Source organism: Astatotilapia calliptera, chromosome 5 (assembly GCF_900246225.1).
Source record: "Astatotilapia calliptera chromosome 5, fAstCal1.2, whole genome shotgun sequence".
Classification (NCBI taxonomy): Eukaryota; Metazoa; Chordata; class Actinopteri; order Cichliformes; family Cichlidae; genus Astatotilapia; species Astatotilapia calliptera.
In genome coordinates, this window is record NC_039306.1 from 7,183,424 (window position 1) to 7,209,882 (window position 26,459).

At 39.9% G+C, this 26,459-nt stretch overlaps 1 protein-coding gene across 4 annotated transcripts in view; it reads left to right on the plus strand.

Moving 5' to 3' along the window:
* Window positions 1-26,459, plus strand: part of slc12a5a (solute carrier family 12 member 5a) — a 213,254-nt gene that overhangs the window by 78,384 nt on the left and 108,411 nt on the right. The window contains exon 1 of one of the 4 annotated variants that reach the window (XM_026166928.1): window positions 24,659-25,438. The exons of the other annotated variants lie outside the window; for them this stretch is intronic. Coding sequence (XP_026022713.1) covers window positions 25,384-25,438 — 55 coding nt within the window. The 5' untranslated portion in view covers window positions 24,659-25,383. Of the gene's footprint in view, window positions 1-24,658; window positions 25,439-26,459 lie in introns of those variants that run through there. 4 annotated transcript variants of the gene reach the window in all.

Here is a 26,459-nt window from a genome sequence, read left to right on the forward strand (position 1 = left end):
CCCGTGGTAATCGGAGCACTAGGTGCGGTGACTCCCAAGCTAGGCGAGTGGCTCCAGCAGATCCCGGGAATAACATCGGAGATCTCTGTCCAGAAGAGCGTAGTCCTGGGAACAGCTAAGATACTGCGCAGGACCCTCAAGCTCCCAGGCCTCTGGTAGAGGACCCGAGCTTGAAGGATAAACCGCCCGCAGGGGCGTGCTGGGTGTTTTTATATATATATATATATATATATATATATATATATATATATATAATTATTATTATTATTTTTTTTTTTTTTTTTAAGTGTTTAAGTGTCCCAAAGGTTTGTTCTGAGAACATTCACAGCTGTCAGCTGAATCCTTATTGATCATGAATTTCAATGCATATTCTCTGGAGTATAAATGAACTGCCACTATATTAAGAACCTGATATAGCTTTAATCTGATGTCCTTCCAGCCAAATGTCACCACCCAGTTTGCACTATTTCTCAGATTGCTCTGAATAGGGGTCTGTGACAAAATGTAACTATGTATTATTAAAAGGTGTGAAATGACTCTGCCCTAAGATGAGTCTTACATAATGAAGGCTCTTAGCAGAAGGGTATACCTACATGAGACAAGCCCTTGCAGTAGAATTGTAATGCATAAACAGATAATGCAGCTCGTTTTTTTTGTTTTTTTTTTGTGAAATCCTGTAAATTAAAGCTTAAAGTCTGCACTTTAATCATAACCTGATTGTATAATTTAAAACCCACTGTGGTGGCACACTGAAACAAAAATGCAAAAATTATGTAATAATAATACATCACACACATCTGACAGATGCAGATAAGCTTGCATTTTAATAAATCCAGCTGTCTTTACAGGCTGTGCAACAGCTCGTGTTTTACTCATGCTATTTGGCTGTAAACACAACCCAATGTGCATTTTTATGGCATATTTTATGTGCGTTGCTGCAGTGATCGTGTATTGAACTCTGAGCGTTTCAAAGGAGCATGTGACATACTGCTCAATACTGCGCCTAAACACATACTGTGTAGTTGCTGCTGCACCTGCTAACATTCTGCTCACTCTGTGCCTGCTGTGTAGACTCCACTTAATTGATCCTTTAAAAGAAATACATAATGACTGGGCAATTTAAATGCTATAATTTTATAAGGGGGAATTGTATAACCTGACTGCTATGTTATCAGACTTTTTGTTGAAGAACAGTTACATCCTTTGAATCATATATAATAAAAATACTATATATAAATACTATAAATATTTATTTTATTTGAATACATGCATCTAAGTTAATTTTGCCATCTGCACAAATCTGTGCAAAACAACATGCTGTTAAAATATTCCACAAAGTCCACCACAAATAAAGCGTCTGAATTGTGTATTTCTATACTGCAAACAGAAACCTTTTCTTTGTGTAACCTCAAATGCTACCCTTAATGTAAAAATAAACTACTGTGAGAGAAAAAATAACAAGCTATTTGCAAGCAAGACCAGACAGTTTGTGTTGCTGTCAACACCCTGATTGTGATTGGCCAAAAACACCATCACTAAGCTGAACGGTCTAATGTCAGACAGATTGTGGGTATAAAAATGACTGTATGAGGATCAAAGTTACAGTTCTGACCTGCAAAGTATGGCAAAGGAGAAGAAAAGCCGCCTTAAAGGCTAAACCCAGGAATGAAGATGCCCCTGAGCTTAATTTGATATGGGAAATCAGAATCAAAGCATCAAAGGTGTGAACTTGTTTTTTAATTACATTACACTCTCTCATGGTACAAAAACACCCTCCAAGATGTGACAGACACCTACATAACAAGGTAAGGTCTCTTGTGCCTTTTTTCTCTCTCTTTGTTAACACTTACTCTATGACATCATCTTGTTTTTATTTTCCATTTACTGTCACCCTCTTCCTGTCCACTATACTGAATAATAATTTCTACTATCTTTTGCTGCGTTGCTTTCTCCACTTCTGTCTTACCTTGTTTCTTCTTCTTTCTCCCTCTCTGATGTCCTTTCCACCTGCCCTAAACACTTAACATTATTTTACCTTCTCTTCATCTGGCTTCCATCACTTGATCTGTCACCTCGGTCTGCTGCCTCCAATCTCACTACTCGCCTTCCCAGCTGACTCAGCAGCTGGTTTCTGAGCTTGTACCAGTTTGTGTGTCAGGTGGGAACAGGTGACACCACAGGGCACACACTGACCTCACTGTGTCACTTTCACTCCAGCTCACATCAGGTTTGTTTGAGATGCTGCTTCTCTCCTTGAGGCTGCTTTAAAGCTTGTATGTGCTACTTGAAAAAAATTGAAAAAAGCTACCTAGAGGCACTCCGACTGGGGTTTCGGCTACTGTAAGACTTATTGAATGGCTGTTTTTCAGTATATCTCACTGTGTAATGTTTCCTTAGATTGTGGCATTTGGAGTTCAATGGGCTTTTGAGGAGATAATGGTAGTCATAAATTAAAACACATTAATTCCAACAGATTCAAAAAAATGTGCTTGTTTCTTTTAATCAAAGCTATAAATTATGTGTTATAACGAGATAAAGATAAATGTTTAGTTCACACCCAAAGTACTATTCAAATCAAGAATCTCTAAAGCATTCATTTCTGTCTGTCTCGGCATCTCTTTTTTTTTTTATTGATACTCATTTTCACAGGACTGTATGCAGACCTGTGAAAATGCACAGGATACTGCACTGTTTCACTTTCTGTTTTGTTATCTGGAAAACTTTGCAGTAAATTACAAAGTCACAAGAGCAGAGCTAGAGAAATTCCTTCTCCTCCATTCTAGATGTCCAATAACTCTGAGGCAAGTGGGTAAGATGTGCTGTAGATGGACTCGCCGTGTGTGTGTGTGTGTGTGTGTGTGTGTGTGTGTGTGTGTGTGTGTGTGTGTGTGTGTGTGTGTGTGTCTTCCAAAGATGCCAGAGTTAATCAACAGAAGGGAATTTAATGCCTTTCTGCTTCCTGCTCCAGTGGGCAGTTAAAATTATAGCATTTAGATTCAGAAGCAGATATTCTCAGTTAGCTCTGGCTGGATCTACACCCTGCCTGTGAAAACTTTGGCATCACTTTATCAGCAAGAAGCTTTAATTTGTAGATGTACTTCACTTCACTTCACTACACTTGATGTAAAACACAAATTCCTCGGGTGTCTCTAGCTCCATTTCAGTTTTCGTTATGTGTGTCATTTTTCTGTGAAATCGCAGATCCCAGAAAATTTAACAAGACCACACTGTGAATTTACAGCTTTAGGCTGCAGATGTAATAGAGATGGATGATGGAGTTTTGTGCAGGTTTTGTTCCCTGCAGCTGACAGGGATTTAAATTGTTTAGAAATGAGTTTCACAGAACAAATCTGTTTATATGAAGAAATGTTTCATTATGATGAGGTCAGTTGTTTATATGCACTTTGATTTTATACAGTCTTTAATGTGTTTAATGGTGTTTGCGTGTGTGCATACAGCTAATCGGAATATGGCAATACCAAAAGTGATGAATATGACATGCTGTCTTTGACGTTCACTGAAAATGAGTTTCAGAATGAGAGAATCTATCTATTATAATAAAATAAGCTCTTTACAGAGGACCACTTTAGCTCAGGAGCTGCAAGAACAGAAGCGTATCCATGTGGTCAGGACAGAGGGCAGCTAGAAGAGGATCAGGTTAAATCTTTTTTTTTTTTTTTTTTTTTTTTTTTTTTGCCTGTCCCGTTTGGATCTTTAGCCATCAGAATTGTTGTCTGAAGGCCAAGAAAGATGCCAAGTGGATTTACTTTACTAAGTGGATCATCATGGCCTTGCCATATTGGTCCATTTGATTGACCTTTATTATAATTATGTATTTATTTTATTTTCGTTTTTTAAAGACAGGACAGACATGACTGGGGGATAGGACAGTGAGAAAGAATGAAAGAAAGAGAGGGAGAGAAAGAAAAATAGAGGGGAGAAGAGATGGAGCAGAACAAGCAGAACAAAACGAGAGCAATAGAATAAACAACATCACGATGATATATGGGAATATAAGGGTAAATACGAAATATTAAACATTATTGTGCAGCACGTAAGATCGACAGCGCACAGTGCGCTTTGAGGTAGGAGCCAAAAAGGGTGTAGTTTGTGTGTGTGAGCACCCGTGTGTACACCTGTGAGCATGAGCACGCTTGTTTTAAAAGGTTCCTTCATGTAATGATCTGCTAGAGGGTGTGGGGAGCCACAGCCCCGTCCTCCAGGGCATGAAGCGGGTATGGAGGAGATCAAAACTCCAGAAATCCAGAGGCCCTCAGAACACAAGAGACCAAGGAAGACCAACAGAGGGGCAGCTGCGCCACTGTCCCAGAAAGAGCTGACGAGAGCCCCAGATGAGGGGTCACTCAGCAGCAGCGGAGCAGAAGCCAAGGGGGGTTGCAGTGATGTGCCCGTGAGCTCCGCCGGCAGCCAGCTGTGCCAGAGTGACCGAGCCCCAGGCCAAGAGGCCGAGGGCACCCCACCCCCGAAGTGGCCCGAGCGAGCACCAGGCTCCAGGCCCCGACAAGCAGGGATCAGGTTAAATCTTTTACATAGTACATACCTCTTTGTCTCACATAGAAGACATTACTGTCTTTCATCCTGTCCTTAAGCGCAGTGCAAGTGTTTGTGGCTTTTTTATTCTTATGCAACTGAAAGATAAATATTTAAACATTTCACAAGTGATTTTATATAATATTTCTCTTTATGCTCTCTCCAAAAAAAATGTTTGACATTACCTCATCGATATCAGTGGACTCCAATGGCACACTATAACATAAAATGATCCATGTCCTTGATGCAGTCTTAATTCTATCAGCCCTGGGACAAGCTATAATCTCATTATCTGTTGTTAACAGAGTCGGGGTTGGAGGGGTGTCTGTAGTGATGGGGATCTACCTCGGGGCAGATTACCTCTCCATTATCCACTCAGAATTGGACATTGTCACCTATCAAAAGCCAGAGGTGTCAATTGATCCAATCATGATTGCCAACTAATTATGGACGCCTTTCCTCAGTGGTCCATGGAGCTTCACAGTGGAGCAATGCTATTGATTTGCTGCTTTAAGGGTCACATTGTTTTCACATTGTCATTTTAAACATCGATATAATAAAATGAATTGCCACAGTTTTAATTGTCTATGTGTGTGATGGGCCAGTAACTGAAAAGTTTGAACAAAGCAGACATTACTAGTAAAGACTGAAGACTGTGCCATGTGCAGGTGTTGCATGGCGAGTCAGTATTGGAGAGCCTTATGAGTGCAGTCGACCGTCCAATTTGGTTAGTGGTGGCAGCCTTGGCTGTTTTTGACTTGGTTACTGCTTTTTTTTTCTTTGTAAAAGTGTTTATAAATTTATGTTTATTATTAGATTTCAATTTAGATTCTGTGTAAGAGTCTTTATGTATTCTAAAATTCACAAACAAGCCAATAAAAATGGGGGTAACTTGTATTTTGCCTTTTATATTTGCATCTTCTTAAACTCTGTAATAATAAGTGATAGATGATGATCATACACAATAGGTTTACATACCACTGTAACCCATGACTTCCTCCAGCAAACAGTGGGTAATTCTATTTCCATTAAACATTGAAGATATTTCTCAAAATAGTATGCTGTGTCATTGTCAGTATTATGTGATTATAACATTAAAAAGAGATCATATTTTATCCTGTCTTTTTTCTGTTGTAAGGAAAATTCAGAACATTGCCTTCTACTATCACAACTCACTTAATTGACTAACAGAAACATAATGTAATCAAGAGCTGTTGTCAAGGAGAAATTTTTCTGCAGTATGACCCATATCCCTCTTTAACTGAGCTATCATATATATATATATATAAAACACCCAGCACGCCCCTGCGGGCGGTTTATCCTTCAAGCTCGGGTCCTCTACCAGAGGCCTGGGAGCTTGAGGGTCCTGCGCAGTATCTTAGCTGTTCCCAGGACTACGCTCTTCTGGACAGAGATCTCCGATGTTTTTCCCGGGATCTGCTGGAGCCACTCGCCTAGCTTGGGAGTCACCGCACCTAGTGCTCCGATTACCACGGGGACCACCGTTACCTTCACCCTCCACATCCTCTCGAGCTCTTCTCTGAGCCCTTGGTATTTCTCCAGCTTCTCGTGTTCCTTCTTCCTGATATTGCTGTCATTCGGAACTGCTACATCGATCACTACGGCCGTCTTCTTCTGTTTGTCTACCACCACTATGTCCGGTTGGTTAGCCACCACCATTTTGTCCGTCTGTATCTGGAAGTCCCACAGGATCTTAGCTCGGTCATTCTCCACCACCCTTGGGGGCATCTCCCATTTTGACCTCGGGACTTCCAGGTTATACTCGGCACAGATGTTCCTGTACACTATGCCGGCCACTTGGTTATGGCGTTCCATGTATGCCTTGCCTGCTAGCATCTTGCACCCTGCTGTTATGTGCTGGATAGTCTCTGGGGCATCTTTACACAGCCTGCACCTGGGGTCTCGCCTGGTGTGATAGACCCCAGCCTCTATGGATCTTGTGCTCAGAGCTTGTTCTTGTGCTGCCATGATTAGTGCCTCTGTGCTGTCTTTCAGTCCAGCTTTGTCCAGCCACTGGTAGGATTTCTGGATATCAGCCACCTCCTCTATCTGCCGGTGGTACATACCGTGCAGGGGCCTGTCCTTCCATGATGGTTCCTCGTCTCCCTCCTCTTTCTTGGGTTTCTGCTGCCTGAGGTATTCACTGAGCACTCGGTCAGTTGGGGCCATCTTCCCAATGTATTCTTGGATGTTCCTTGTCTCATCCTGGACTGTGGTGCTGACACTCACCAGTCCCCGGCCCCCTTCCTTCCGCTTAGCGTACAGCCTCAGGGTGCTGGACTTGGGGTGAAACCCTCCATGCATGGTCAGGAGCTTTCTTGTCTTTATGTCAGTGGCTTCTATCTCCTCCTTTGGCCAGCTTATTACCCCAGCAGGGTACCTGATCACGGGCAGGGCGTATGTGTTAATGGCCCGGATCTTGTTCTTCCATATATATCTATATCTATAGATATCTAGATATATATATATATATATATATATATATATATATATATATAGATATATAGATATATATATATCTATATATATATATATATATATATATAGATATATAGATATATATATATATCTATATATATATATATATAGATATATATAGATATCTATATATATATATATATATATATATATATATATATATATATATATATAGATATATATATATATAGATATATATATATAGATATATATATATATAGATATATATATATATAGATATATATATCTATATATATATATCTATATATATATATAGATATATATATCTATATATATATATAGATATATATATATAGATATATATATATATATATATATATCTATAGATAGATAGATAGATAGATAGATAGATAGATAGATAGATAGATATATATATATATGATGTGTGAGCAGGACTAGTTTATTTTTGGAGACTTTCTAGCCTTTACAGTTCCCTACCATTGCCATAGATCTCCCAAAGAAGCCAAAGTGGAGAAATGACACACTCATTGCATGTGAGAAGGAGCTAAGCACAGCATGGATTACAGCAGAACAGGGAGAGCACCTGCTGACCCAAAAGAAGTCAGCCTAGGCAAAAGACTGTTTCATGTGTTGTCCAAGTAGGAGGCAAAGAAACATCAAACAAAAGAACTACGCACACCTTAGTTCACTAACCTCTGGTAATTTCATTTTTCAAAAGAGTGTAGAAAAAATAAATCAAAGATGCCACAGATGCATGAAAATATGATTAGAAAGAATAGTAACTGAGAAGAGTTCAAGTCCACTGCTCCCAGTGGTCATTTTTGGCATAATTGTCAACTTGCTGCTTCTTTTACACGCTTGAATCTACCGTGAAGACTGTATGTACCCTGGATAAAAGTAACAGTCTTCAAAGGGCTATTTCAGTATCAGCTCATATTTTTAACAGAGACATAAGACAGGGGGTATCTTACTAGTGTTGCTGACAGTTTACGTCACTGTAATCTTCTGCCATGACTAAGAATTCTTGAGTGGTGATGTATTGCATATTATGCATTATGCATTTTCTGGCTGTTCGAATGCTAACCTCATAAAGCTGCTGAGTACCAGCCTAACAATGAAGTTCATGTGTCCACACTTGATGCAGACTGTCTGCAGATTGGTGGTTAGAATAGAGAACGTAATGTACCACCTATTCAGTGCCTGACTGCTTACCCCACACCCACACTCCACACACACTCCCAGAATTTCTGGTGAAAATGTAATTTAGTACCAACTAGCCTATCGGTGTAGTGTAGCAGAGCAGACAGAAATAGCAACAAAGGTCAATGTAGCATAAAATTGACATCAGATTGCATAATGTGGAAACTGTAATGAGGTGATCTTTTTCGAGGAACGCTGTGATTTTTTTCCCCCTTTCTTTTTAAACAGACTAGAGAAGGAAAAGGAGGATGCATATTTAAAGGGATAACGCAGGCATGACCCCTCTTTTAATAAACTCTATAAAAGTATGCACTTTTAGTTTTACATTCCACAAAATAATTTATTTTGCAGAATGAGCTACATTTTCTTAGTTCTGGTTATAAAATATATTCTCTCTTAATTGCTGACCTGCTTGTGTGTGCCCCAAGTTTGTACAGCTGGTTGATTAACGATGGCCTTTTGTGAGCTCACCTAATCTGGAGCTCATATCCCGTGGCCCTTTATGAGAAATAGCGCATCATAAACCAGGCTGCAGCCGCACCTGGTGGCTAAACATGTACGGCTGGATACTATTATATCATCATATAATTATTTTTGACTGCATATGACACAAAACAAACACAAAAAACCTCTCCTCAACCACAAAACACACCTGTTGCTTGCAGTGAATCCACCTCTATGTTTTAATTGATATATACTTTACCACATCTACACTGAATGCAAACACACCTATGTGGTGAGCTGTTGTAGAAATAATTAGTCAAGCAGCTTAGGACGTTTTTAAGGGCAGCTATACTTTCAGATCCAGCAGGCATGAAGCAGCATTAGGATTTGCTTTGCACATTTCTGGCAGACAAAAGGCTCACACTCTCCCTTTGGCCTTGTTTTAGTGCTTATTTAGCTTCAAATGGAGTTACTGTGGGGGTTAATTAGAGCATTCAGAATTATTAAAGAGAGTGTACATGTTGTGTGGAAAAACTTCTCTTTGTTCTGCATGTAGCAGCTGGGTTGGAAAGTATGAAACCTTTGATATTGTACTCTGACCATTAATCATTGATGTGTACAAAATAAATACTGTTATTTTGTTTAGTTTCCCACCTTTCATTGTTTTACATTATCGAAAATTCTGTCTATGTCTAAGGTTTTTTCAGTTTTGATTTTACTTAATACTTTGGGGAAACTTACATTTTTAAGGAAATCTTCCTAATTTGTCTTTATTGAAAAATAGCCTTCTTTGATAAATCAAAATCTCAGCAGAGGTTTTTTTGTATATTTTATAAATATATACATAACAGCCATGCTTCTAAGTGAAAAGACATAAAACTGAAAGATTTTCAAATAATATAAACCTTGTTAGTTAAGCATGTTGAGTTTACATGTAGTGAAAACATAATTTAGAAATTTGCTATATTTACCTGAAAATGGTACTTCTTAATGATCTTACAATGCCAGAGAGACTTTTTGAAGTGAAGTTAGGTATTTATGGCTCAGTAAATGACAGTCGCAATTTAATACTGTTTCTCAATGTATAAATGTAAGAATTTGCAAAAGGCAGTGATATTACCACCTACTAAAGAGCAACAAGCAAGTGTCCCTATAAACTCATTGGTCACTTTATTAAGTACACATTGCTTGTATCTGGTTGGACTGGACCCCTTTTGCTTTCCTGCCTTAATTGCTCATGGCACAAATTAGACAAGGTGCTAGAAACAAAGTTTTTGGTCCATGTTGATAAGATGGCATCACACAGTTACTGCAGATTCATCAGCAGCAGATACAGATCTCTTGTTCCACTGCTTCCCAGAGGTACTTTATTAGATAGAATTCTGATGACTGTTGAGACCATTTGAGAACTTACTGTTTGGGAAGCAGCCATCAGAAGATGTGTACACTGTGGTCATAAAAGGGTGGACATGGACAGGAACAACACTCAGACAGGCTGTGACATTTGAACAATGCTCAGTTGGTTCTGAGGATCTCCATGAAGTGTACCAAGAAAAGCCCCCACTGTTAACTTGAAGTGTTCATTAAGGCAGGGTGTATCCATGCTTTTATGGAATAGTCCAGAAAACAAATCAGAAAAAAAGGATTTAAAGGGGGGGATTTTCGTACTACTTTCACTTTCTGTGTTTTCACCCAACCACTACATTTAATTTCCAGAAATTTACCAAATGTAGCTGCCAACTCCTCACTAAAGATAATCCCTCTGATCATGATTCTGTGAAGACTGAACTAAACATCAATATATCTTACACTGGATAAATCGCCCCCTTCCCTTCTCAGTCAAGTGTCTCCTCTCTGACAAACAGATGTTCTCTGCTCTAAAGCAGCTTATAAGACAGCATATTGCTCCACAGAAGACATGCCTACAGTACCTTGGCGTTTTTAACACGATGCACCAGCTTGTTGATTCACTCTTTACTCTGTTACTCTGTCTTGCCTTGTATTTAGTTACCCCATTCTGTTAGTTTGATTCTATTCACCTGTGCCTTGTTTTGCCTCGCCCTGATTACCTAATCTGTCTATTTAAACTGTCAGTCTGCTTGTGTTGGATGTGGCGTTTAGTGTGAAGCAGGATTTTGGCATGATGGCGGAAAGAACCTATTATGTCCAAGTTGTTAAACTGCACCTAAAAGTACCACGTGCGTGTTTTCATTTGGTGATTTAGAAGCTGTATAAAATGTTGTTGCTATATTTGATTCTTATGTGCTGTTTAGTCTCTATTACACTGCTGGAACTGCAACTACTGGACCACAGAATGAGCATCAATAATACCTGTTCAATCAATAAAATTTATTTTATCAGGCCTTGGGACAGTAACTTTAAATATTTAAATTGATATGGTTTAAAGTTTCAATGGTCTAATGTGCAGCCATCACCTAAAAAGTAAACAGGAGTACTGGGAGTGCACCCGGGTATACAGAAAAAATTATCTGCAACTAAAATGTTTATTTTATCGCTCTGTGGGCTAAATCACCAGATTAAAGATTTGCTGCAGCCTTCCATTTGTCCTTTTTGTAACCATATTGCATTTACTGTTAGATTTTTTAAATGTTTTTTAAAGATCATGTTCTCTGGTGGAAAAATCGTATGACCTGTGAAAAAGACCCTTTTACATTGGTTAGATGCTGCCAAGACCACCGCTTTCATGTGAATGAGCAGGAGAAACCCTGAGATGGCTTCAAAAGTTCTGCCAAATTTTTCTTGACTTCATTTTTTTCTTTTTTCTTTTTTTTTAAGAGCTTTTCCCTTAGGAGCCTGATGAGGTGCTTCCCATATTCCCTTGCCAGTGTGATTGTTGCATGTTTTGCCTCCTCCTGGAGGATCTGCTTAGCATATTTAATAATGGTATCACTGGGGTCCTTTTTTACAGTGAAGTTTAGAATATGGGCAATACAGATGGAGCTGCAGTCCCCTACCACAGGCAGTTATATTGGATGCTCCATCAGTTACAAGGCACGTGTGATGTTATTCCCCATTTCTCCCTGAGGGATCACACAAGCTAAATTTCTTTCTATGTGTGTCCATTAAAGCTGACTGGATACTGGAATGTTTCCCATCCACAGAATGGCAGGTCACAACCGGCATCCATGTTAATGGATGTCCACATATCTGCTGTTACCCTAATTGTTTCTACATTGGCTTTCCTTTTCTCAACCTGGAATTCTTTCCCACAACCACTGCCTTCACAGCCTAAAGGATGGGGGAAAAAGAAGAAAAAAAAACCCAGGTTGGATCCAGTTTTGACACAAATTCCTTATATCCTGTGCCCTCCAATATGCTGAGAGGCTAGTTGTCTTTGATAATCATTAATACCAAGGTCTCATTCAGGTCCTTCTTTCTGGTCACTAGTCAGTCTTTTTTATAATGTAGTATAGTAATAATAGATTATGGTATTATAGTATTATTATTGATAGAACTAATATAGTATTAGTTCTGTCAATTCCATTATTATAGTTGATAACAAAATGCAGTTGTGTCACCCACACCAACAAAGTGACAACAGTAAGCTACAAAGTTGATCGATTGCGATAGATGTGTATTCATAAATTCATAAATACTCGAACCACTTCCTGAACCAGCGAGACTTCAAACATCAGTGACAACACTCGAAAACACAAGAGTCGATACGCGCTTCACTAAAAGCTTCCAGGATTTACCAACGTTCGGAAGCAGCGGTGCGGTTTGACCAGTTACTAGTGTTTACCCTTTCTCAGGTTACTTCTAATGGGCTTTATGATTTTATTTTGAATTTTTCCACCTTCCAATTAAAGGTGTGTTTTCAGTTTATTCAGTCTGTGTTTAGTCTGCATTTGGGTCATAAATCCTGCATTTCATGACACATTGCAAGCAAAACCTATAACAGAAGCAAAGTTATGTGCAAATTAACCAAAGAGTTGATTGTCTTTGTATTTTGGTTTGACCACACTGACACTGATCACAGTGGGGAGGACAAAATATGTAGAGCCATGTTTGTAAATGAGGCCCTCATTACTTTCTGTTCTCATTCAGGCCAGTGTCCCCCACTCCTCCTCTTTGTCGTCTTCTCTCACTTCATTTTTCTCTCTCTGTTGCTCCATCTCTTTTCTTTAGAGAAAATAAAACTGGGTCACAGCTTCCTTCCTCCTGCTCCTCCACCTCCTCAGTGGCTTTAATGGAATAAATAGAAAAAAAGAGGCTGAGTTAATGCAGTGCTGGTGGATGTATGGATGCAGTAAAGCTATGGTGCTCTACACACACACTAGAGATGTAATCCCAGACACTTAAAATATATCTCTGCTCTCTCAGAGCGTCTTATCCACTATTGTCTGCCTTTTTTTTACTGTACAAGGTGCATCTCACCACTGCTTTTCTTCCTGCTACGTCTTTATCTAACACTTCAGAGGTTCCAGCATGGACTGCCTACCGCCACAGCTCAATAGTTCTGTCAAGCTCACCTTTTTAATGTGGGAAGATGTCAGTCTTCCTTCGCTCTCTCGCACACATACAAAGGATCAGCTACTTATATATGCTACAATATCTTCAACAGCGGTGGAATCAGCATAACAGTACTGTCATAATACTAAGTGTTGGGCATAGCAATGATGTCTTAGTACATTGTAACACAACAGATGCTAAAGTATGAATGATTCAAAGCATCTGACCATTATATATCAGCATCACTGTCAACCTGGTTTATTTGGGATTAAACGCAAGTTCCTGTTAGAAGGAATAGCTTAGATTTATCAACAATTTCATCATCATTGAAGTATTCTCAAGATATGCAAGAATTTAAACATATCGTTCATTTATGTTTATCCAACTACAAGTAAATATCAGTGCATATTTATGCATACAGACTAAATTAACTTTAATGTCCTCTGTATACAGAGTGTTGATGACCTCAGTATTTTTCAGTGTTTTTCCCTGAGAGCCAGAGGCTGCTGTGAAAGGATTAGACGATTAGAAAGACAACACTCTGAGATCGGCTGGCAGGCTTCATCAGATAAACATGTTTAGAGCAAACAAAAGTGTCGTAACATTGCCGGACCACTTTGATCCCCTCGTACTTCCTGCCAAGGCTACAAGAATCTCGCTTACATCTTCAGATGCCTGTCTCACTATCAAAGCCTTGTCAGATGCGGGGGCTCGTTTCTCAGGACTGCCCCAGCTATTCTTAGATTAATTACTTTACAACCCCTCTGAGGGCCAAGAGGTTCTGTATGCCCCGGAGCTTTCAACACTTAACAAATCTCTGACAACATGCACATGTAGACTCTTAGCCTTGGACAACACGTCCTATGGTCACATAAAATGACAATATTTAATCAAAGTGTGTGTGCGTGCGTGTGTGTGTGTGTGTGTGTGAGAAAGGGGTGAAAGGTAGTTGAGCTGAATTGATTTTTGCCCTCCGCTTTGGTTCCAGCTTATATTTGATAATGACAGTGGGTGTACTTTCATTCTGCAGAAACCGCCCTTCACAAAGTACAAAGCTATGATTAGATTTGTTTGTGAAGGACAAAGGTTTTTTTTGTTTTTGTTTTTTCTAAAGGAAGGAGAGGGGAGGGGATACTGTAAAGAGCACCAGGTAAAGTGATGGACAGTAGTAGACCGAATCTACCCACCCTTTCCTCTGTCCTATATCCATTATCATCTATAGCCCACTGTAAATCACCTCTCAGGAGTCTGGGGCAAAACTCAAATAGTTACAGTGTAATTTTCTTGAACCCATCCAAACACAATTTTATGCGAATAAACTGATAGCTATGTACGATATAAGCTGTTGTGCTGCATGCAGCTTTTTTTGTTTGTTTGTCCTCCGGTGTGCTGTAGGAGGATATTAGACTGCTTTGAGCAGAGTCTGATCAGATTTACAGTTGAGAGAGGGAATAAGACACATGGGAAATCTAATGTGCTACAGTATTGTGATAACAGACTGCATTCTCAAATTGTTTCACCAAGGTCCTGCAATAACACTCTGTGTAAATATGTCCACGTTGTTTATAGGAGTCATTTTAATGTTTGCATATTTCATTTTCAATGTACCGCAGATAATGCATTATTTATCACCATGCAGCTTTAATTAGACTGATGGCACTCAGCATCCAGTAAAGATTTGACTTTGACATATGTGGGTTGTTTTTGGTTGAATAACTTTGGATTCAACACATGTAATATTACTGTAGAAACATTAACTCGATGCAATGTTTTTATGAAGCAAGTGTCAACTTGTTACAAACATCATAATTCTAAGGATCAGAATGGTGACTTTGATGTGTCCAGTGCTGATGCTGACTGAGCCTTTTCAGGCCAAGATTTTTGACAGATAAAGAAAGTCTCTGTATTGCATTATTTAAGCATAAGTGCCTGGTCTGAAAATATTATTCAATTTCACACACTAAAAGAATTCAAAGAGAATATTATGAATGTTGTTTCATTTCAAAGCTTTTGAGCTTCCATTTTACATTTGGAAAGAAAAGAACCATGTTTCAAGCTTCCTGAGAATTTCCTTGGTTTTGTCAGAGTGTCTTTTGTTATGTTCCCAATGTCCAGAGCTTTTGTTTTTGTGGGTGCCAGATGCTATAAAATGCTGAATGCCCTTGTCAATCTCTGGAGGTGCCCAGATAGACCATAATGATCTGGCAGTTGTCCAAGACAGCCAGAACACACGAGAAGACAAGGCACAGCTAATGATACTGCAGGTTGGAACTGGTCGTCTTCTCACTTTATCTCATCCTATAACAAGCATATAGCAGCTTGTGTAGTGCACTATTGAGTACTGCAGTGAGAAAAGTGTGGCAGTTTGAGTGCTTTTCTAGTGGCCAGTAACTGAACTGACTTGATGTAGGGACCACACAGAGTACTGCAACTTTTGGCTTCAGTGTGTGACATACACCATTCTGATATTTTTTATTTTTTTGGTATATAATTGCATTTATCTAATCCTCATCCAGTGGAGGTTTTGGACACACAAGCTCAGAATAAGCAGAACTCGAGGGTCTATCAAAAATGTATAGAAGTATGTGGAAATCCCTTAGGCTACGTTCACACTGCAGGTGAAAGCACATTAAATCAGACTTTTTTGACTCTATGCGACCCATATCCGATCATGGTATGACAGTTTGAACGGCACAAATCCAATATTTTCAAATCCAACCTAGGTTACTTTCGTATGTGTATGTATGTATGTACTGAATCCGATACATATCTGATGTTTTAGAAAGCAACTGGTGTTTGAATGGTCATGTCGCATTAAATCCGTCTTTTACGTCACTGACACAAGGTTGAACTGAACACAAACCAACCCCACCACTCCTGGTTCCGACTCCGTGTCCATATATAACTCTGCACGGAGGTAGCAGCCACTGCTCCAAACAAGGCCATTGTTAAAGCACGGGCTCTCTTTTTTCTCAGTGTCCTTCTTTCTCTAATTAATTTGTCAAAATTCTGTCAGTTATGACTGTGCAGAAATTGATAGACTGCTGAAACAACACCTACTAGCTCTGTAGCCGCCATTTTTACTTCCGTAAACAGAGCGCGTTGTGTGTGACGTCTTCTTTTGCGCATGCGAGGCGCTTTGAGGGCCGTGAACCGTTCACACTAGAGCGCATTTGCTGTCACATTTTATTTGTAGTGTGAACAACCAGACAAAAAAATAGGATTTAATCAAAAAATTGGAATTGAGCATTAAGACCTGCAGTGTGAACGTAGCCTTAAATGCTCTCTTCATGTATTTATTTGCAGTGAAAGAATTCATTTGACTACATTTGACTTTGAAATTTTCCACTTGCATCTTGTTTCATATATGTTGCATGCGTATAGGTATAAGAATCAGACAAAACAGCTCTAGTCCTGTGTGTTGTATTCTGTGATACAACACAGAGTAATGAAATTTGAAAAGGAATCAGACAACCTTGTTGCCAGACTGCAGATATAATATAAAAAAAAAATCCCTTTCAAAACACTAATGCAAAGGGGAACTCATTGCCTAATGTGATTTAGCAAAATTAAAATTTTTGTATGGGTGGAGACAGAAAGTCACACCTGACCAGCATATTGTCTTCCACATGCCTCTTGCAAAATAACGTTCTTTAAGACATTGGACATATTTTGCAAACTTTGTTTGTAGTTAAGCTTAGGTTTACATTCTGTAGACTGTAGCTTTTTATAGAATAAACTATACAGGCATAAGAGTAGTATCAAAAAGAAACTTGGTAATTTACGGTAACTGCAAAAGAGGTTTTATAATCTGCAAAAAGTATTGTGACAGTGCTGGTGTTATTTCTTACTAATCGAAAGATGTCTAGATTGAAGCATAAAACAGGCACCTTGCTTAAAAGATAAACCAGTGTTTTGCCTACACTTAAAGCTTCAAACCAATTTTAAATTGTACCTTTAGTCATTTTGTTATTAGCAACCTGTTGCAAAAATGCATTAATTGTTCCAAATTCTTTAGCTAACCCTACAAAAAATGCCAGAGATGACACAGGATGAGAGGCACATAACAATATTTTTACACCAACAAGGTGATTTGGAAGTAGGGGTCGGTTTTTATAATCGATTTATCAATTAAAATCCATTCTGGCTTGGATAACGTGAAATCGATTCATTAAAATCCTGAATCGATTTTTTAATATAAATTTATTTTGCCCGAAACGCCAGAATCTCAGGTGAAACCTTACAAAATTTCAACAACCACCAAACAACTAAGACAGTAAATGAGAGCAGGTACACGGCTTCTGCACAAAGAAGTTCAGAATCAGTGAGATGTCGCCTTTCTCACCTGACAGCACGGACACGGTCGCTGAAAGCCGACAGCTCGCTGATTCTGATGTTTTGGCGGGTCCGCGCTTTGTGTTTACACCCTTTTTGCGTTGATTCTAAAGCTGTTAGTTTTATCTCTCTCCAAACAATATTGACTGAACCATCAGCAAAAGAAGATCCAAACTACGCTTCACATAAAAATTGTCATGAATTCCCTCTGACTTTTACTGTTTTGCTTCTACCACAATAAAATCACACTTCATGCACAGCTCTCTCTCTCTCTCTGTGCTTCAAGAACAGTTTCCCGTCTAAAAATCTGTTTTCTGCATTATTCGCTTGCTTATTATGCACAAGTGCTGTCGGCCGCTGTTTTTTTTTCTTTTACTTACTTCCGAAAAGAAAACCTAATTTCTGCCGTTCAAATGTTCCCCATCAGTTCAATACTGAACAAATTTAAACTTTTTAAAATACTGCAAAATGTAAAACGCTCAGCTGTGTCTCTAATAAAACCGCTGTAACTTCAGAGGTAATGTTCATGTGTTGATTAATGGTTTTCTTTTGTTTTTGATCTACCGCAGAATATTTTTATAAAATCCCAGGACAGGAAAATCACCTTCTTGTTTTTCTGTGTTTTGTCTTCAGCTACTTTTACACAAAGGCATCTGCTGTGATGCTTACACCTTTGATAAAGTCTTGCATGAGTCAGCTTCCTTTTATAGATACAAAAATATGTAAATCTACTGATCTGAATTATAATATTTCTGACTGTCAAAATTTCGCAGATTCAAATCGAATTGAATCGAATCGAACTGAATCGAATCAAATTGAATCGAATCGTGGATCGAATCGATTCGGGACCTTGTGAATCGGAATCGAATCGATTCTAGAAATCAGTGACGATACCCAGCCCTATTTGGAAGTAGAAGGGTGCCTGTCAAAAAGCCTCTCTTATTGAACGTAAATGGGAAGGAAAGGCTGAGGTATTCTAAATTATACAACAACTGGATTGAAAATCAGTGGTAACAGATGTAATGTAGTGAGTGGCTGTAGCCCTCTGTAAAACATATTGAGGGAACAAAAAGCAGCCAATATGCAAAGAAGAGTTTTCAGTGGAGAAGTATTCCTGAAAACTAGAGAGCTGAGGCAGTGTTGAAGAATAAGGGTGGTCGTACTTAAAATATTGACTTTCAAGCTTGTTAGAACAGTACAAACTCTATTTCTGTTTTATAGACTCTATTTCGATTTATTTGTGCACATTTCAATAAATCTCTACATCATGGGGCTCGAGACCTTTGTACAGTACTCTAATTCTAAATCTTAGTGCAGAGAGCAAGTATTTTTATTCCCAGACGTAATATGTTTCCTTTGTCTTTCATTTGCTCCTTACATTTTTTAGAGGTCTGTGCTCTTCTAGTCACCTCAAGCTTTCACTCCTCTCCTTTCCATCCATTCCACTTTTTTTTTTTTTTGTTGTTGTTGTTGTTGTTGACACAATGTCACTGTGCCAGAAGCCCTGCTTGGAAATATAATTGAATTTCTTTTGACAATGGCCTGTCATCATCAAACATATTTTGAGTATGTGCTACCCCGCTTTATTAGTAGGCTTCTGAGCAGAATGGACCTTAGTAAAGATCTATTTAAGATACACATAAAAAAAAGACATAAAAAGACTGATAATTTAATTTGAACCCTTTGAAATAACAAATTTTTAAAGGATTTTTTGAAACAGAATGGCTAAATTTACATTTTAAAGGTAATTAATTAGCAGCAGTGCTTCTCCGGGAAACAAAATTGCAGATACACACAATTGAATTTACACATTTCTATCTCACATGCATGTAATCAGGCACAGACAACAAGTACAATTTCAGAAAATGTATGACTGATACCGTACATCTGCATAGAGGCGTAAAAGCCTTTTATTTGTCAATTTTCCCTCACCTTCTTTCCACACTACTGAACTGCCCACAACCTCGCAGATGCTGCAGAGTCTTGTTTTATGTTTTTTACAACGTTGATGGTTTCCTGCAATGCCCACAGCTCTTGTGAATTTTTACACTCCCTCACATTCACAAGAACCCAGAGGAAGGCTCACAAATTTAGGTAACGTAGTTTTTGATCCACTCAGTATTGCTCTGTTCCTCACTGAGTGCACCTTCCATATAATACCTAAAGAGCTCCTTTTGGCAGTGTCTGATTGTTGTATGGGTTTGTGCTAATCCAATAAAAGGCCCTGTTTGTAGACAAAATACTGTTAAGCTGTCAGCAAGCCATGCTGTTTAAGATTGTGTTTTTAGGTGGCTGAGTGAATCAGCAGTACATGCACAGAATAGTGCCCGCAGGAAATTTGAATTCCATCAATGAGACTTTGGTTTCGCTGGGGACGAGGTCACTGAGGCAGTTAAACAATTCCTTGGTGTGGGTGGAAAAGGTCCGCCCTGGGCTTCTGAAGGCTCTGGATGTTGTAGGGCTATCTTGGTTGACATGCCTCTGCAATGTTGCGTGGAGATCAGGGGCGGTACCTCTGATTTGGCATCTTTAAGAAGGGGGACCGGAGGGTGTGTTCCAACTGTAGGGGGATCACGCGCCTCAGCCTCCCTGGGAAAGTCTCACACTGGAACGGTTCGTAGCCGAATGTGAAGTGGTGGGAATAAGAATCAGCACCTCCAAATCTGAGGCTTGGGCTGTTCGATATAACGATATATATCGGATGACGATATAAAAACGTCTATCGTTTCATTTTACGCTATCGTTTGTTTCGTGGTGTCGCAAAATAAACTGTTTACGGCAATATTTTTTCATCGTTTTGACGGTCACTGTAGTGGCTATATTAATTTCTTAAAGTTCTCTCTTTCTCTTATATTTTATATAACCACACTACGGACAAGCGCCTGTTTTTATGCGTTGTGGTTACCAACAACGACGGTAACAGCGTCGCGTGTCCGCTTGTTTATGTTTCACATAAACTTTTCACAATAAAGCTCAAGATCCTGTTGAGACTTTTCAAAATAAACTGAATCACGTGAAAGAGCAGATTATTTACAGATGAGAAGTGAAAAAGAGCCACCAGGTGCTAAAAAATAAACCGTAGACTCAAACGTTAGAACAGGCTTTCCCCCGCAGCACGCTGTGTAATAAATACTCACAAAGAAAACGGCGGCCTTTACAACTTATGTCTAAAAATGTATAGTTTCATGCATCGGTTAAAACACTCGACTCCAGCTACACGACGCGCAGCTGGAAACACTTCCCGCAAGTCGAGCTGCCCGAGATTCACAGAATATACAGAAAATGTTACATTTTTGTGATTTATATCGTTATTGGTACGATAGAATTCTTATATCGGGATATGAGATTTTGGTCATATCGCACAGCCCTATCTGAGGCCATGGTCCTTAGCCTGAAAAGGGTGGCATGCCCACTCTGGCTCAGCGACGAGTTCTTGGCCAAAGTGGAGGAGTTTAAGTATCTCGGTTTCTTGTTCACGAGTGACTGCAGAAGGGAGCGGAAGCTGTATCGGTCTTTTGTGGTGAAGAGAAGCTGAGTGTAAAAGCGAAGATCTCTATTTACCGGTCAATCTATGTCCCTGCCCTCACCTTTGGTCACGAGCTGTGGGTAGTGACCAAAAGAGAGAGATTGCGGATACAAGCCGCGAAAATGAGCTTCCTCCAAAGGGTGGCTGGCCTCTCCAGAAGGAGGCTCCGGGGCATACTCAGGACACATTGGAGAGATTGTATCTCTCGGCTGGCCTGGGAATGTCTTGGTGTTCACCCGCACAAGCTGGAGGAGGTGGCTGGGGAGAAGGAGGTCTGGGCGTCTCTGCTTAGGCTGTTGCCCCACGACCCAGCCCCAGATAAGCGGAAGCAGATGGATGGATGGATGGATGATACCAATTTCTTTATTCTTTTGGAAATATAAGTACACCCTTAATGCTTCCACAGCAATTAAGTAGCAGCCATGTTTTGCTTGATTAATGAATTGTCAGCAAGTGTGACCATCTCTATCAAAGTGGAAGTATAGGCAGTTTGCTTCTCTTCTCTCTGAGTGAGCATCCCAGCAAATTCTACCCTAGGACAAACCAATAAATGCTCAGAGAAATTGAACAAAAAGCCCCAAAGGCTACATCTCAGACACTACAGGCCTTAGTTAGGTGTTGAATGCATGCAAGTTCATGACAGTATAATTAGAAAAAGACCTGTAAGTGTTGTTTGGAAGTAGGAGAAAGCCTTTTCTCTTTAAAAAGAACATGGAAGCATAGCTTAGGTTTTCAAACCTGCATCTGAACAAACCGAAAGTCTTCTGGAACAATGTCCTTTGGACAAACTGTGCATTTAATGCACAGCGCCACACTTGGCAAAAAGCAAACAGCAAATCGGCAAAAACACCACAAGCCACCTGTCAAGCACGGTAGTGAAGGGGTGGTAGTTTGAGCTTATTTCGCAGCCACAGGACCTGAGCACTTGCAGTCATTTGACTGCAAGGTGCCGGTAACTGGTTTAGTGCATTTGAGCCTGCAATACAAATTTATTTAGAGGAGCTCCATTTCAAGGTCAGTGTTGGCAAACAAAGTATTACATCCATCAGTGATGTAAAACAACGAATTACTCAAATTTACAGTTGGCTGAATGTCTACTTTGTTGCCCGATCAAAAATATTACAGAGATTTGGCAGACTGTTTGACAGCATCAGCTGATTTGATGCAAATATGTTTTTGCTTCAGTCAGCCAACACGAACATCAGTGTGTGAGTTAATGCAGTGAATTTTGCCCAGGTGACTTGTAAAGCTGCACAGAGGTAGATTAGTAATATCTTTTCATAACCTCACCACACTGTCCCATTTATGAGTCTACTTGATGGTGCTAGTTTGGGCTGATTAAATATTGCATGTAAACAGCTGCAGTAGTGAAGCACTTCGGCCTGGTTTATTTAGACTGGAGCTGTGGCATGAACTGAGCAGTGAGAGCTTAAACAGACCACCTGACATCAAAAAGGGTGCACTGGATAGGTGCTATAGAGTCAAGTACGTTTTGTGATCATGTAGGAGCACTGTGTGGTGTGCCTTACCTCATTTGTCAAGTAGACTGTTTTGTTAACCATTGACTCTATTTAACACACAGTAATCAAGGATCTCACAAGGAAATGCATTTCTTGAAAAGAACTGCACAAAGCTGAAAGCCACAGCTTTGCTTTTCTGGAGTTCAAAGACTTAGTGGTAACAGACTATGATCCTTATGTAATGGTTGCTTTCTTTACTTTTCTCAACAGGTAAGATGGTGTCCATTCAAAAGTACTAAAGTGGCATCCACACTGTAAGTGATTCGCTTGTCATGTACCGATTTAAAGCTAACAGTTGGTTGCTTTCAAGGCTCTGGTTGTCTAGGTATCCCTCCAGTGTGTTTTCTACTAGGTGTCCTGCACTCTCATTAGTAGTTCCTCAATTGCGCTTCTGCAAGTTGAGAAAAGTTTATCTCCTTATCTCCACTAGCTTCCTGCCCATGTCATGATACTAACATTTATTTTGCTCATAGTTGCTTGGAGATGCCAAATTTTATTTGCTTCCTATGGCTCCCATGTTTCTGTGAATCACTTCCAGTGTGTGTAGAGCTTAATGGCTGGTAAAGGGTAGAATGAGGTTCTGGATGGGGTCTTGGTGGAGATCTATGGAAACTTCAGGATCACTTCTAAGATTGGATAAATATTATCAATTTGTTTTGTGGTTGTGGATACAGCATCATATTAATATAGAGCGCACCACAGCCAAATACCACAGTGTGTATAGCTTATGATAATTTGCCATATGTGTCCCCATATTGGCCTTAATAATAAAAAATCCAATTCTTAAGTAGACATTAAACTCGATTGCTGACATTGCTGTAATTTAACAAATGTTTGGTAACTACAACACAAAATTAAGTTAACTATCCATCCAGACAGCTGTAATGGCCAGTTGCTGCTGACTAAATGATGGGCCACCAGTTAAGTGTTGCAGGACAGGATATTTGGATGTCTACAGGAGTATAGTCCCACAATACATTTCCATATAGCAGACATGCATGAACTGGAGTTCTTTACCTGGATTGTGGATGCAGTGGGATCAGTGTTCATGTCATGTCATGTACCCACATTGGCAAAGTATCATTATTACATTAAAAAAAATGCCCCTGTCGTTAATAATCCATGAGTTACTTCCACTCCCTTTAAAAAACCTAGAAAACCTCTGCCTCATCATTCACTTGAAAAATCAAAGAAAATAAAAATTTCATGCACATGGACCACATTCTTTGAGCAATTACTTAATAAATCTGTTTGAGTGTAAATGAAGTAGAGATGAGCAAGTCATTGAGGACACTCCTGAATCACCTGAAGGTTTCTGTAAAGGTTTTACTTCCATTGGTATTATAATTTAATTTTGTGAAGGTCTCCTGTTGTTACAAACTCCTGGCTACGATGTAGTAATGATCAAAAACAGAGAAATGTATCTGTACACCGAACTCGGTGATGCAATTTATTGTCAAGCTTCAAGGTATTGCTTCTGTGTCAAGGTAATTGTACCTTGACAATACCAGTTTTGTTCTAGACATTGGTAATAAATTTATTCATTGAAGCTGAGCATGCAGTTGTATTTTTTTCTCCTTCTCTTTTTGTTGAAATCCATTCTGTGCATCAGCGCTACTATGACTAAAACCAAGATTAATTGCTTTCATATCTCTAGTGTAGAATCACAACCACTGGAACACACAAAGAAGCACACACACACACACACACACACACACACACACACACACACACACACACACACATACAGTGTGTCTTCCTACTACACACATTTCTGCTCAAAGTACAGCGTGTACCAGATCAAAATAAATCTGCATGGATCAAAATGAGACTGGTTTAATTGACAGTGAGGCTTCAGTGCTCTGCAGCCACCATACGACATGCAGGTTCTCTCAGCTGGAACCAAGCATCTCTCCACTGAGAGAAATAAAAGAAAAAAATCTAAAAGGAAAAATGCCCTTTTTAGCTGCATTTGTGCAGAGCAGATAGGGAGGAATGTGTATGCTCTTGTGCACATATAAGAGTTGCTGAAACTATGTATGTGCTTCAGCGAAAATTACCCTTTGTACATAGCATAACTGCACACAGATGATTTTGATAGAGCTTGCTCATCCCTTGTAGGAAATGGAGCATCTATTTGCATGTGACACTGAAGTAGGGAGAGAGTGTGGCGGCTTATTACAAAGCTGAAAGTAGGAGAATCCAATGCGTAATACTCTTGTGTGGACAGAAAACAAGGCTACTATCTCTCTGTCTCATGGGTGCGATGTGAAAAGAGAGGCGAGGGGGGAGATGGATATGGAAGAAATGATACTACTGCTTTACTATGCAACCAGTTTGGCGGCTAAAATGACTGAGCAACATCATCTGAGCCGGGAATAGTCAGTATTTTAAGATAGGGTGAGACTGACATCAGAAGTGACAAAGGCAGGAAAAAGAGAGAGAGAGAAGGAAAGGAAGGACGGAGAACAAGCGTGCAGCTCTGAGGCGTTCCATCATCCACCAAACTCCTGCAGCTTCCCTCTTCCCTCCTCCTCCTCCTGAGAGAAAGAGAGAGAGTGAGCAACAGAGAGAGAGCGAGAGAGTCACGCTTACAAGGCAGCGGAGAAGAGACGTCAAGAGGAGGATCTACAAAGGAAAAAAATCCTTCTCTCTCTTCTCCTTTCTCTCTTCGTGCATCCTACTGGCAGCAAGGAGCGGAGAGGAGTGAAGAGGACCTGGCTTGCAGATTTTCCACGCTGCTTCCCTGCAATTTCTGTGGCTGTATCACAGTGCGTGGAGCGCGGGGAGAGCTGCCGATAGCTTGATCGGTGACATCGCTCCGCAGCAGAAGAGCACCGTAGAGGAGCCAGGATGCTTAACAATCTGACCGACACAGAGGAGGGGGACGGGGGAGCGCAAAGCCAGGGTGAGTGATGGGATGTGTCATGCTGTGACACAAACCCACGAGCAGATACGTGTAAATGGGGGCATTCACATGACAATGCAAGACATGCATATAATGTACATCTGCCCACGCAACCAAGCAGATGGAGAATAAATATATCTACAGCAAATACTTTGCAGATCACACAACATGCACATGCAAGGTGCGTTACAACATCGTGCGGTGGACGGCCTGGATGCCTTTTCTACTGCTGCTCTTACTGCAAGGCTGTTGTGACAGGAATAGTAATGGGTTCACTCCGTACGATGATGGTGTGTATTACAGCTTTGTCCAGCACATGCACACATTTTTCTTTTTTTTTTAACTAATATTCACACAAACTCCCGCACAAATAAGCATACACACATGGACTAACAGTACCTAGCATTTTGTGTTGCAGCCGTACAATCATTCATTCATTCTTCATGGCAACATAAATATTCCCATCACATATGGCATCTCTTTAGACAGGCGGTGCACACACAGACACATGCACACACATGTGCACACAAACATACACAATTACTGATACCAAGCCACCATTGCTGCTAATCCCATCACCCCCAGCTGTCAAAATCAACCTTCCATCAAATCCCCATGGCTCAGCCAGGTCCTCAGTCTCTGCAGGCTTTCAAGAGAGAACCTGTAGGTTGCTGGTTTGTGCATTGAGCTGTGTGGTGAGTGCTCTGTTCACCAGAGAGCGCATAGCTTCTCGGGCCCTGGCGAAAAATAAACCTGTTCTTCTAAGTGCCCGTGACAAGCGTTGCACCTTTCAGAAGAGTATTAAATCATGCATTCGGTTTAAGTCCCGGGTAACCTCAGTTTATTTTTCATTACTCAAAGTGAGGATAATTCTGCTGTTGCCTATGTAAAACCTGCAAACCAACAGCACTCCTCCTTTCTGTCTGCGAAATGTTACAGATTATTGTAGCTCTGCACACATCTCTCTCTCAAGCCTCGGCTTTTTCCTTTGCTGCCCTCTTTTTCCCCTTTTGCTCTCTAT